At 40.6% G+C, this 14243-nt stretch overlaps 1 protein-coding gene across 1 annotated transcript in view; it reads right to left on the minus strand.

The window, feature by feature from the left end:
• LOC115586796 (A disintegrin and metalloproteinase with thrombospondin motifs 20) overlaps positions 1-14243 on the minus strand; it is an 84058-nt gene that overhangs the window by 19601 nt on the left and 50214 nt on the right. The window contains exons 23-28 of the mRNA XM_030426148.1: positions 13510-13629; positions 11962-12069; positions 10362-10526; positions 9298-9561; positions 6944-7105; positions 6463-6639 (exon numbers count right to left, since the gene is read on the minus strand). Coding sequence (XP_030282008.1) covers positions 6463-6639; positions 6944-7105; positions 9298-9561; positions 10362-10526; positions 11962-12069; positions 13510-13629 — 996 coding nt within the window. The remainder of the gene's footprint in view (positions 1-6462; positions 6640-6943; positions 7106-9297; positions 9562-10361; positions 10527-11961; positions 12070-13509; positions 13630-14243) is intronic.

Here is a 14243-nt window from a genome sequence, read left to right on the forward strand (position 1 = left end):
AACCAACTACATATGCACTCAAATACTATGATGTGAGCACGGCTACATCCCTAACCCTCCCTGGTGTAGCTAAAATGTCACACTTGTAAGTTGCATGTTGGAGTTGAATTGAACCTGTCCATTAGCTCCCCCGTTACTTAAAGTGGGCTGGGACACCTAATCTATCACTGTCTCTCCCATACGAGGGAGAAAAAGCCCTCTTGACAGAGATGTCGAGTCCCACAGACTCCATTTCACTCCATCAACTTGATAGCATCGACAGGCCCAAACAGGACCAGGCCCCATCAAGTCTGACATGGTAGCCTCACGTGAGAAGAATATACATCTAACTGAAGGCTAAGAAGCGACTCCTAGAGGCCTAAAAGCACTTTATAATACTTGACGAGTTGAGGAAAAGCAGGCGCTCTCCTCTTGTGTCAAAGTAAGGCCATGTTCCCTATCATTCGATGAGCCTGGGGTGGACCAGCCTAAATGCTTCCAGACTTTCACACCCCGTCTCCCTTAATTTCATCCAACCGCATCTGCTCCCAACTCAGATCACCGACAAAATAACATCTAGCCTTACTGGATGGGCTCCGTTCTTAATTTTCTCCCATTGCCTGGCTCTCACTGCAGTTGGGAGTCAAATTCGTACTACCTCATGTACGGCTATTCTGCCACAGGGACAGCATTAATGTCTTTTAGAGGTCCAATGTGTAGGATAGTTGATTGTAAAGTCTCATTCCCAACTTGTCAAATACCGAAACTTTGAGTTGGTAGCTAGCCCAACTTGCCAACCCAAAGCGTCAGTATTTGACAACCCAAATAGCAAACAGAAGTATTGAGGACGACAAATAGAACTTACATAGTATTGGAGAAAGATTGGGGAGCATTTTCTAATTGGTAAGAAGTTATCAAGAAGTATGAGTGCTATTGGGGGAGTTGGGGAGTTGGGAATAACACCCAACTATCTTTGACATTTAAGTGCTCCCTGAGCTACAATAAATTGCAAAGATATTTATGCAAGTGCTGACAAAGAAAAATCTGACCTAAAAAGAGACTTCCATTCCTAATGTCCTTACGCCATGCTGTGATCCAAATATTTTAAATCTTCAGATAACATCTCACACCATCTGGTTGTTCTGCTTCCCAAGTCTGTATGGTTTGCCAAGATCTGTGGGCCATAGTCCTTGACTTGTAACCAGCAAATCATCAACTGAACTATTTAGCTTGCTCTCAAAGGCCGAAATGAAACATTATCCCCCAACTCAGATTTAAATTAAAGCCATAACAAGAACCATGCTTGTGTGTGTGTGTGTGTGTTGGGGGGGGGGGGGGGGGTGGGGGGGGGGGGGGTTTCAATTTCGATTGCTCACACTCGACTGGCATGTGGGCAGGATCAGGAAAGACAAGCCCAACGATGTCACGACCAACTGACCCCAGGGTGACAGGTTTGGAGTATGTTCATGCCTAATGCCCTCAGGCCAAAGTCAAGTATGTCAATGTTGTGCATGTGGATTTCATTTGAAGCAGCGTGATTAGCTCACAGACGCTCAGCTGCGATCCCCCCTCCATGGGAAACCCTCTCTCAACAGGAAACAGTATGTTTTTGTTAGCAACAAACAGACATAAATTACTAAAATGGTACCTCGGTTGCCAATTTATCACACACAGTCTTATTGTTGCTGCTCGCACACGTTTGACATTGACATCGCTTTTAAGGTAATCACCGTTAGTTAATGATATTTACCTTCCTGATAATTTATGTTGAAATATGTGCCTGTGATCCTGAAATTGTGCAATAAATGTGATAATTGTTTCGTGTCTTTTCTTTTTTATACATGATGAATGTGTTTTGATGATCTGTTTTTTGAAAATGAATGTTCTTTTGAAACCTATTAATATTCAAGCTGTCACTGCAATATTAAAATGATTGAGAGTCTAAAGGGGGGAAATAGGGCAGGTTATAGTGCAGAGACAAACAAATTAAAGGTGTGTTCAATCAGAACAGTTGCTTTCGGACATTGTGTCCTTGTATAGTCAAATGCCAACATACAAGATTACTCATCTTGACCAGGGAGCAATGCAAATCTGTGAATATTGTAGTATACCATCATTTATCAAGCCATTTCCCTATTCACAAGTCTTTAAGTTAATTTTCAGGATTTCAAGCTTCCTCTTAAACATGAATAAAGTTAAATATTGAAGAAATGGATCAGCTAGAATGCCTGACAAGTAACTGTTACTAAATAGAACTTAAATAATAAATCACAGTTTAACAGAACAGAGAATTTATGAGAGATTTTAGAGAATGTGTATTTTGATAAGAATATACCTGACTGATAAAATCATCTTTAATGACATAAAACAGGATTTCACTCAGGAGCTAATCCTGCCAGCTGACGTGATTGATTTTGTTGATAGCGGGTTTTGTTGAGCATAGTGAAATAACTGGGGGGAAACTACCGACAGAAGAGGCCATTAAATAAGGTAAGACAACCTTTGAAGCAACGAGAAATACTTTTATGGCGTTAAGTAAAGAAGAAGTCAATTTTATGTTCCTCTGGCCTCTTAAAGAGCATCAACAGGGGTCAATATTTGATTTTTGGTAATGGTACAGTATCTCCTGCGATGTACAAGAGAGGTCACATGTGTGAGAGTGATCAATCAATCAATATTGGCCTCTGATTTAAGTTTAATTATTCTGATAAGCACTTGATGCCTTAGGCTACACTGTTGCTTTATATGGAGCTATATAAATGAATGTGTCATTGCAGTTGTTAAATTAGAGATTTCCTAGTACAGAAACAGTAATGTGGTCTATTTGAGTTGCTTATAGCATTTGGTAATGTATTTACTTGAATTAATAAACTATTTGAGTGTACCACCTTATATCACGTTTGCTTTCCTTCAAAGAATGACTGCTCCTAAAGAAAGCAAATACTACATAATTCAATCAAGTCTGTAAATACTGGCTTTCTAGGGCTTTCTTTTGGATCCCCTCAACTAAACAACCTTCACCAGCATGAATTAATACCAATGATTGTTGTAGAAAAAGTAATACTCAGGCGGTCTCCTGCCAAATGCATTACAGAGAGCTCCATTAATGCAATGGTAAACAGATGTGCCACCCAGCGCCAAAGTTTGATTTGGACTGTGCAGGTCTTCTCCGGGGACATTACAAAATAAAATGTTAAAAACACATAAAAGGAGAACGCCTGCTGTGTTTTTACACCACATTATGCAGCGGTATGTAGCGTACTACACATGCTATAGAAAACAGATTTTTAAGTATTCCCCCAAAGGCCTAATTATTATAAGGATTACTGAAAAAAAGGCTGCTAAACAGATGGAAGTCAATTGAGGGTCAAATACCAAAATTCAAGTTAAGTTAAGTCTTTTCTCTGAGCTGTTTACAGTAACTCACCTACACCATATACTGCATTAACATGATGTACTTGTATTGTATAGAAGTATTCTGTGAAGCCATCTTATATAAAAGAATAACTGCTATCTAAACAACAAGCTGTTCCCCTGTTAAAGCAATAAACTTTATTGTCCATGATTTACTATTTTGCAGATTCTTGTGTCTTATTTTCTTGTCGCATCTTGTAAGGCTGTTCCCCAGAGAGATGTGTCTAAGATTTATGTGTGTTTATAACCTACATAACGTATATTATGCTCCTAAAAAGTACAATTACTTAAGTTGTTAAAGGTGCAGTCTAGTATCTTTTTTTGTCAGGAAAATATTGCATTGAGAAACAACACAAATTTCAGTTATGTTTCTTTAATAATCTTTACAATGGGAGAAAAAAGCTAATTCAACATGTTCATGTATTTTTTGCACGTGAATGAAATAAATAGCAAAAAAAAAGAGGACAACAACGAACCAAAATATGCAAAATAACGTCTTTGCACCACGGCGTTAAAAAAAGAAAATGAAGGAGCGGGAGTGAAACTGCCAGGGCTGAGGAGTCTTGGTTGCAGCGGAAGTCTTGGTTGAGCATGACACACACACAGCGAGAGAGGCAAAGAAACAAAGGAGGAGACTGCAGACATCCTCACTGAGAGGACATAAATAAAGACCCAACTGCAACACTTAACCTGAAATATGTGTCATGATGAGTTCATGTTGCCATAACCATGATGCTAGTCAGGATGCTTACGTGGCACATTTTTGCAGGAGCCTAAATCTGCACAACCGCTGCAGAGTGCCAAACTCAGAATGCAACACATACTCTATAAGGCAAATGTATTGTGGATCCTGTCTTGGGTGAGAGCAGTAAGTTTGGTCTTAATATGTTACTTTGTTGTCATTTAAACCATGAACTGACCTTGATAGCTGCAGGAATAAGTCCTGACTTGGAAATAAGTTTGCATTTTTTGCACTTGTAGTGAAAAGGTTAACGTGATCACTCCGAACACGGACACTTATCCACTCACTCGCCCCTTCTTGTGGGCAGATTTTTACCTGCAAACAATTCTAACTCAAACTTTCCAACCTGTGGATGTCATCAGTTTATAGTCAAGTAAAGTATTATGTAGTACAAAACTTGGTCGCGGTGGTGTTGAAGTCATGCACGTAGTTTGTTTATAGCCTAATGTTCGCTTTTTATTTGTGGCAAATACATGCATTTCATAATAGTAGTGTTCATCTGTGAAGATTGCCTTGCTGAACAAATAGGGGAGCATGTTGATCTTAGACACTGACGGCGGTGGCTTGGGGTAATATTTGTTTTATTTTTGACTGTAAATGGCCCCAACCAGTAGTGTTCAGGTGACATGGGTGTATAATGACAAATAATTCAAGTTCAGTGTTACATCAATCTGGAACAAAAACATTAAAGCTGCAACAATTAGTAATCTATTGTAAACAAATAAATAAGTTTAATTTGAAAAAAAAAAAATCCTTCAGGAAAAAAAAAAAAAAAAAAAACTGGCCAAAGGAATAAAGAGGCACAGCAACAAATGACTATAACTTTATAAGGAGGAGGTATCTGTGTGTGTTATGTTGCTTTATGGAAAATGATGAAAGCTGTAAAAGAGCGGCACAATGAAAACCTCGATTCACTGCGCCAGCATTTTTTATATTATATAAGCTGCACTGATGCTGCATACCATTAACAGAATAAATAAACTCTTCTTAGCCACAGAAACATGATACAACTCTGTCTTCATGATACCAACAATGCACCATTGTATAATGTAAAAATGAAATAGTACCATATCATCAAGACAGGCAAAAATAGCACAATATCAGCATAAACTGCATTTTAAGAGAAACCGGGTTTAACCTCAGACTGTCGTCCTCTCACAGATGTATTGTAAGGCTTAAGTCCAAAGTGATTTAAATTAACACATAAGATGATTTATTCCGACAGGCCAACACAATTGCTTGTGCCCAAAAGCTTGAATGAAGCACCAGGTGAAGAAAGAATGTGTAGTAACTGTGCAGTTAATAAGCATTTATGCCTGTTTTCCTATGTGACGTAGACTACATCATTTAACGGAAAATATACCTTATTGAAACATAAAATAAAAACTTATATTTCAATAAAAGAATCTTTCTTGTATGGCTTATTTTTCAAGGCACTTACTTTTTCATGTAGTTTTTGGATATAGTTTTTAAAAGTGTATTTGTATCTTTTGCTTAATATGTTTTGTTGCTATTCTGTTAATGTTTAACCTGACAGAGATGAAGCCTTTCTAAATTGCATTTCAACTTAAGTAAAAAAAAAACAACAAATTATCAAAAATAGGAATGAAACATGTTTTGAAAATATTTTCCTCTGTACAAACTGCATTTACTCATAAAGAGATATGAGAGGTCTGACCAAAAGCACCAGCAAAAATATTAAATATAATATTCAGTAATGAAAAACTAGCTACTTGATAAACAAAGTCATACTGTACAAAGATACATATACAAGATACACTGACAGTCATTTGTTGCTGTTCAATAAAGTTCATAATATTAACTCTTATACACAAATATACACTTGTGTACTGCGGATACAGGGTGAAGATAGCAATAACAACAAAGAACATTTACTTCACGCCTCATATATGAAATAAATATCTTCTAGAGTTATGCCTCTACAAATATATGGCATTGTTGGACAACACTGTCCTGATTTATACGTTTTAATTTGGAGCCTTGGCTCAAAATGGGATCCATGTGTTTTTAATGATCCCCTAAGTGGAGCAGCATTGTGTTTTTGTGTATTTTTCTCTTTTTTTTTCTTCTTGATCCTAATCAGCACCATGCCACTGCAGGGCCCATCTGGGTGGGCTGGAGCTGGCTAGCCAACAGTGGCGCGAGAATACCCGCACTCACTTCAGGATTCCCTACAGTTTTAGGCTAAAAAGCACGCTCAGTACACAGGTCTGATGTCATTTTAGCACACACCATGTCTACTCACAGTGACGCGCCTTCAGTGAGGAGGATAAGTGTTGGAGGAAAACAAGTTAGTACTATCGTACCGGCTTCCATGGTCGGCGGTGCCAGGAGGCAGAGCCTGGACAGGGCTGCAGGTTGCATTGCTCCATGTTGGGCGGCTTGTCCAGGACGTCGCAGTTGTAGTCATTGAGCCTCTGTCCGTTGGGCCTTTGACAAACCACAAGTCGAGTCCTCCGCCCTCCACCACAGGTCAGTGTGCACTGAGGTTAGCAAACAAAAGATGATGTTTAACAATGATGCATAATAACATTCTATAATAATAGTGTGACTCATAATGTGTGTATGTGTGTGTGTGACTTTATAAGACCAGCGTCCTTTGACCCAACTAACAGTTCTCTCAGAGTGAGAGGAGACAAATTCCTGTGTTTAAGTGATAAGACGGCGAGTTACATGTAGACAGAGAAGACACAACAGACGATAAGGGTGAAACTCAGGAGTTGTGTGGGAATCGTAATGAGGTTCACAATGAGTGAGTGGTGCTTTGAACTCTAGATCGAGCCTCACCTCTCCCCAGACGCCGTAGTTCCACAGAGGGCACGGCCCAGAGTCGCAGCTCTTAGACTCGGCAGGTTTGACCCTCTCGTCACAGTAGCTGTTGCTGCGTCCATCAGCATCCTGACAGACCACCACTCGCCTCTGGAAGCCTCCGGCACAGGTACTGGAACACTACAGAGCACATAAAATGTGTCAGTTCGGACTATAACACACACTAATAGACAGAGAAAACTCACAGACCATAATCCATTGGATTTAGTTGGTCGTCAAGTACTTTAATTTGCATAAAGATACTTTATGCACAAAGGCCCATTATGAGTCATGGAAATTCATTTTAATGGAAGTGGTGGGATGGAAATATATATTTTGTTTTGCCATGTAGTATATACTATGATACTTTACTCCAGTAAAATATTCTTAACTCAAACTTTGTAGATGTGTTTGTGAAAATGTATCTATTAGTATTTTATAATTGTCTTTCTCAGTCTTTCTTTTTATATCCAGGTCAAATACAACACATTTAAAAAAATGGGATGATGGGAATTTGGTTTCTTCAGTGTTCACCAGCCAGGAAACACAGGTGCACATATAAAAACACAAACAGAAGTACATACGCAGCACAGAGCCTGCATTACTGAATTTACCTGAGTTTGACTGAAAGCAAACCCAGCTGCACTGTTCAAAATGGAAACATCAGTCCATGAAAGACTGTTCTCAGACATCGAACAACACAGCCTTGGACGGAGCAGCAGGTACACTCTGCATCCAATTAAAATGACACATCCCCACTGTCAACGGGAGTGAGTACATTCAGTGCTCTCAACATGTGAGGGAGGACATCACAGAGTGAGAATGAACAGCAGTGCTTCCAGTCAAGTTCATTATGTGAGACTGAACAGTGTACTGCGATGAATGCCTCTGCTGGGGGGGGGAGGATTCAGAAAACAGAACAATGTTTTTCCTCATGGCTTTCAGAAGAAGAAACTGCACAAAACAGGTATCTACTCTAAAGGAGAGTTTCACGGTAAAATAGCCAGGTGTTTTTAACCTATTCAAAATTCACCACTTTTGTCAATTAGAACAAATTAGTACTCTATTTAAAACTACACACTGGGCTCCCCACAAATGCAAATGCAACATGAGGAAAAAACTTATACTGAAAGAGTACATGGCTCCAGGGATTACATCAACTGAAAATGAAGGGCCGCATGCATTCTACAAGTGGTTGGGGAAGCCATCGTTCGTAACAATCACCCGTTACTTTTGGTCATGTGCAAGTCACAATTTGTTAAAGGTTCATTTGCACCTTCACCATACAAAGCCAGAAATAGATCTTTCCACTTGATGAAGGGAAGATAAAACAGGTTTCAACCGACACATGGAGCTGAAGGCCTGTCTTTCGCTCTGTTCACTCTTGGTCCACGAGGGCTATTGATGGCAAAATGGATGACAGAATATTTGTTTGTGTCCAATCAATTTCAGCTTAAGAATCAAGAGTTTAGCTGGAAGTAACCTATAATTTTTTCTGGGTTATACACCTACTGGATAGAGCCCTGAATGGTGAAACATGCACTGAACCATGTATATACAGTATACTCTAGTCGTATACTCTATAGCCCTTGTATTGCATTGCAATCGGGCCCTTGGTGCTTTTTCTAAAATCCTTTACCATGTACGGCTCCCTGACATGAAAACATCTGCTACCTCCATGTTAATGGACAACACCTATGAACTCTGCTGTCCATAAATAACAAAAACATTTAATTCTTCATTGGATTCTCTATTAACGATAAGTCATGCGGGCATTCAAAGATATTAATTAGTGCCTTGATACTTGACAAGTGGGACATTTTAGTTTCTGTGCAAGTTTTTTTTGATTAGGCATGTTAAGCCCCATATCTTGTTCAATTTAAATATGGAGACAACGTGGAAGGAGCCTTGGCTTGCCATACTTGCCATATCTTGAATTCTGATGGTGTTATAGCTCTTGAAACTTGGTACAACATCAATCAAACACTATTTTAGCAAGCAAAATGGAAGTATCCATATGTATTTACTAGCTGAGATTCCATTTTCAAGAGCGAGTAATGAAAAACAAGGCATCTGCTTTTGCCTTTCAATCATTTGGATCCATTGAACACCATTTTCTCTGTGTCCCTTCCAAATGGCATGGCTCTCTGAGTTATATTTCAAAACATATTGAACCCTAAAAATGACTTCCCATCTTAGACATGGAGCAAACACCTATATCTGACTAACACAGAATGACCAAAGCAAATAATGCAAAATCTGACTGGAATTTCTTAAATGAATCTATCACAAGAAAAAAAACATCTCTGCACAAGATCACAGTCTGAACATACTGCTCCCCAGGGTCCGGTCCTCCACTGGTTGTCTGCTGAGGGCACATTCCAGCTGCTGTGGCCGGGATGGCGTCCTGGATCCTGAGGATATCCGTAAGGCTGGTCGTTGATGCGCTGGCGATGGTAGGAGCAGGGTGCAACGTTACACTCCTGTTCTGTTGCAGGCTTCTCGTCTGGGTCACAGAAAGACTCTCCCACCGGCTGGTGGTAGTTGGAGCAGACCACCTGTCGAGTGAGTCGTCCCACGCCACAAGTCACTGAACACTGGGGCAAAAGGGGAGAGACCATGGTGTTAAAAACTGAGGTGATGGGGAGGCTGTCAATTTCACAAGAAAACAATGATTTACACCATTTAAAAGTAATTTAATCTTGAAATAGGTCGAAATCTCATTTAAGATAATGACTACATCACCTGCAATGCTATGAGAACTTTGTAATTGACTGATGTGATGAGAGGGAGTAAGGAAATGTCACAATATCCCGTTGTTTACCCATTTTCAGTTATCTTTTCAAGACATTTCCTTCATGTATTTCCCTAGTGGGATTACTGTAGGACATTTTCAGGTTCTAAATCAGTTTTTTGTGAGTGTTGTTTTTATTGATTGCTCCCATGTATTGATTCATGATGTGCAGCCTTGTGATGTGAAGCCCCTTGAGTCCGGAACTGCGACTACAGCAGGAGTAGAAATCATCTTAAAAAGATGTGAATTCAATTAACTTAGACGTTGTGGTCAGAGATGTTTTTTGAGGCGCTTTCATTTCACATGAACACATGATTAAAAGATTTGCGACAGCATCACTGTAAATCATCCCTGGCTCCCCTGACTGCCAGTTAAACAGTCCCAATGCTGGTATGTTGGTGTCGTCATCGAGAGTTTTGGCTCCCTTGCCTTGCCGTTATTCACGAACCAATACCGAAATGCCCAAAATCACAGCAAATGCCAACTTTGTTTCAGGGTGATTTTAACACTGTCAGAAGAGTGAACATGCGGGTGATCACTGGAAGTCTCCAGAGTGGAAAACATCTGTATTGATTAGACACAGTGATGGATGTTTTAACTCACAGGAGACCATTCCCCGGAACGCCACTGGCCACAGGGGCTGAAGCAGGAGGAGGTCTCTGGGGGGCGGGGCAGGTGGACGCAGTGTGATTCGTCAGCCACTCCTCCCTGGGCATCTCTGCAGCTGACATAACGCGCTCGCTTCCCCTTGCCACAGGACACCGAGCACTGGAGGACATGCAGATAGAAACAGAGCTGGGATAAATATGTGTCTAATGTAGAATTTTAAAATGGTTTGGTTCACCCATTGCGTTCCACTTGTTTCTGATTGCATTTCGGTGCAATAAGATTTTTGTGTCTGCATCTCATTCATCTGAACTACATGTCTGATGCTTTAACATCTCATTAATAACAACACTTTCACTAACATTAGTTTGGAGACCATAGTCTGGGGTTCCTTTCAAAGATGCTCACAAAGCAACACGGTACATGAAGAAGCACAGCAAAAGCTCTGGTAAGTCAGAGCGAAGTATTTAACTATATGTTACAGTAAAAACTGCAACAGAAATAAACAAGTTTGCAGATTTCACGCATGACTGCTTTGCAAATCAAACACCAGTTGTACACCCAGAATTGACTGTTAGCACAACGTTGGTATATATTGCAGTGAGTTAGGGTTAGGGGGTAGGGCTGGAACTCGAGGTGGAGCTAGACCAGACCAGACCACTTGTAGGCCTCTCCTGTATTGTAGATTATTTACCTGATGTCACAAATGCATGTATGATTTTCTCAAACATTACTCTTGTCCTGAAATGACTGTTTCTGAGCTACTTCCACCCACTTAAACTCTCTATAGAAGTATCCCTACCACCTCTGTGACACATCACAGTAAATACATGTGAGGGGATGAATACCTAATGCAATCAAATGGCTCCAGCTCAAATAGGCACTTTAATATCCCCCTCATATCAATGACACCCTGAAGAGGATGGGAGTTCGGCTTGCTCTGGGGGAATGTAGGCATGTGTTTGTATGCATGTGTTGTGTGTAATATGTGTGTGGTGTCTCTAAGACCACACTGGCGCTGGCCTCTTTGACATGTGAGCTCATACCGACGTTCAGATTGACAGACGGGGTTCAATCTAAGAAACCGTAGACTCGTGTTTAGATGGAATCTGGTTTTCATTTGCGACAAGTAACAATGCAAAGTATCAGAGAGACAGAGGGGCCTCTCAGCCCAGACAGTGGAGCCTGTGTGTGTGTGTGTGTGTGTGTGTGTGTGAGTGTGTAGATGCAGCAGGGGGTAGAAGAGACAATGCCAAAGAGGATCATGGTCCTGTACAGTCTGTACTATCTGAAGGAATGCTGGGGTATACAATAAAGTTTAATACCTCAACCTAATATGTGCACACACACATGCAGGTGACCCATCACACACACACACACACACAAAAATGTTTACAAACTTTTTCATCGCTATTCCCAATTTGCATACAGAGCTTAATTTGATTCCAGAGCCCAGCAGATCATTTTCCTTCAAGCTACAAATGCAGAGAGATGAATTTGTTTACCTTGCTTTAGTATATTCTCTGGACTCTTTAAAGTAAACCTACAGGCTGTAATATGCTCAGATGGACCCAATAAACCCTTTTTGATTCCTTACCGCGGTCCAGGATCCGTATCTCCACTGGGTCAGCAGCTGGGCGGAGTTGTCGGGCCGAGGTGTGCTCTGTGCCGGAGAGGCCCATGGACAAGCCGGCATCTCACAGTCCTACGAATCCAAACATGTAAAATAAAGTCAAATACACTGAAGTGGTGGTCTTAAATGTGCCAAAGACATTTCTAAACAAATTTAAAAGACTCCCTTTGATGCAACGATTTAGTACGTTTTGGGACACTAATAATTAAAGTTGTCCTGAAGGAAGAGGTCATAGAGAAAAACATTGAGGGCAAACAAAATGCTCATGGACATCATGTACACATCGGTAGAGGATGCCGACAGCTGTAAAATGCTTTTTAAATGTTTAGTTCCAACTTCCAAAAGCTTGTAGACCCGCCTCATACATCGGCTGTCCGTACTGATGTGACTTCACTTCCAGCTGCTGAGACAGATCCCTATCTGGAGACTGAAAGGTCATCAGCTCAACGCGCTCTGTGTCCATCACTGTCAAAGAGCCCTCATGCAATACACTTGAACTGCTACGGTAGGCGTGTGCTGCAGCCTCATGCTCTTTGTCCACTTTGACACTGGACTTTGGGTCAAAGCACAGCAGGACAGGCGAACATATAAAGAGGCTGCTGACGTAAACCAGGTCACGACTTTTGCTTCACTTAAGTTTGTATAGAGGTCATTTGGGAGCATCATCAAAGAGAGCAGATCAGGGGCACTTTGCAGGTGATTGGATCTGCTTTGAATGACCACATGACTGACAAGAGCTCTCTAAATCTAAAACATCCAAATAAATCAATAATTGTGGTGGTTCACTGAGCAGTAAAATTGCACCAAAATTTTCCCTCTTAATAGACTCTGATTAACAGAAGATATATCATGTAGTTGCTTGACGCTTAATTTTTGGACTTAATGTGATTGGTTTAAGTCATTGCTCACAAAGAATGTGAGCTGTCATTATCTAAGCCATTGAAGTTCCTGATTGGTCTAGCAGTTGTGAGGCTCAATTAACCCACAGTATGTGTCTACTGGCTCAAATCATATTGCAAACAATAAACTGATGAGATTTAAAGTTGTACTAATACAATTTTGATCGAATGAAACCTCACAGTGATGAACCTAAGAATTACATTAGTACATTAGTACATTTTACAGTTCTTTCCTGTCAGCTGAGACATATTCTGAGCTGTCATAGAGCACCCTGCTTATTACAAACTGCATTCTCGACTTATTGGATACATAAAATCAGGATGAAAATAACTTCTAACCATTGCACTCCTTGTAAAAAAAATCTGAGCAGTAAAATTTCAATTACAGTAATTATGATGAGCTCCACGTCTTGTTTTCAATCTCATATGATGTACATGACATCTGCACTCAATCTTGTGTGCAGCATTTTATGCTATTAAGACATGCATTTTTATTTTTTTACCCCAAGAGCAAACTGCCGACTCTGGAACAAATAAGGGTGAAATCTTGATTCAGTTAAGAGTGTGTGAGAAGCTATGAACAGTTTTGTTTTTTTCGTGTGTTTTTTTTCACCTGACTGTCTCTGGGCCTCGCCGCTGCATTGCACTCCCTGTCGTCTACCGTGTCACCATAGTTCCCCGACACACACCTCACAGCTCTCATCTGGTAGCCATGGCCACAGGTCACTGCACACTGGAAGACAAAATCACACACATACACAGAGAAGTCCAGTCAACGAAAGCTATCTCAAACTCTATCTAAGTATGTCAAGGTTGATATCTCAGACGGGGCCTCAAGTCAAGGTTCAGCTCAGTCGAGCCTGGGTAAGCCTTTAACATGCACACTCACACACATATGGACACATGCGTTCGCGTACGCTTCCAGAGTCTCGTCTCGACCCTTAACCCAATTCTGTGAGGCAGTGTGACCACACTAAGGTACAACGCGAGAGCAGAGGAAGTGCCACAGGATAGGTTTATTTGAGCAGCAAATTATAATCACACAGGCATTAACCAGCCAATATATTCCAGCTCTGTAAATACCACTAACTTCATTCAAACATGTGTGGGGAGGGAATTAGATTTATATGTATAATCTAGACTATGAATGGCCAAAGACGCCCATTCATACGCGTTTCATTCAATTTGTGCTAAATCTATACAGAAACAGTTGGAAACGTAGAAATTTGAATGCACGGAAAAGTGTGTACGTGTGTGCGTGCATGTGTGTGTGTGTGTGTGTGTGTGTGTGTGTGTGTGCACCATGGGTCAGGTTTAGTCTGACAGGATATGAGGGCAAAGTGAAAG

Source organism: Sparus aurata, chromosome 8 (assembly GCF_900880675.1).
Source record: "Sparus aurata chromosome 8, fSpaAur1.1, whole genome shotgun sequence".
Classification (NCBI taxonomy): Eukaryota; Metazoa; Chordata; class Actinopteri; order Spariformes; family Sparidae; genus Sparus; species Sparus aurata.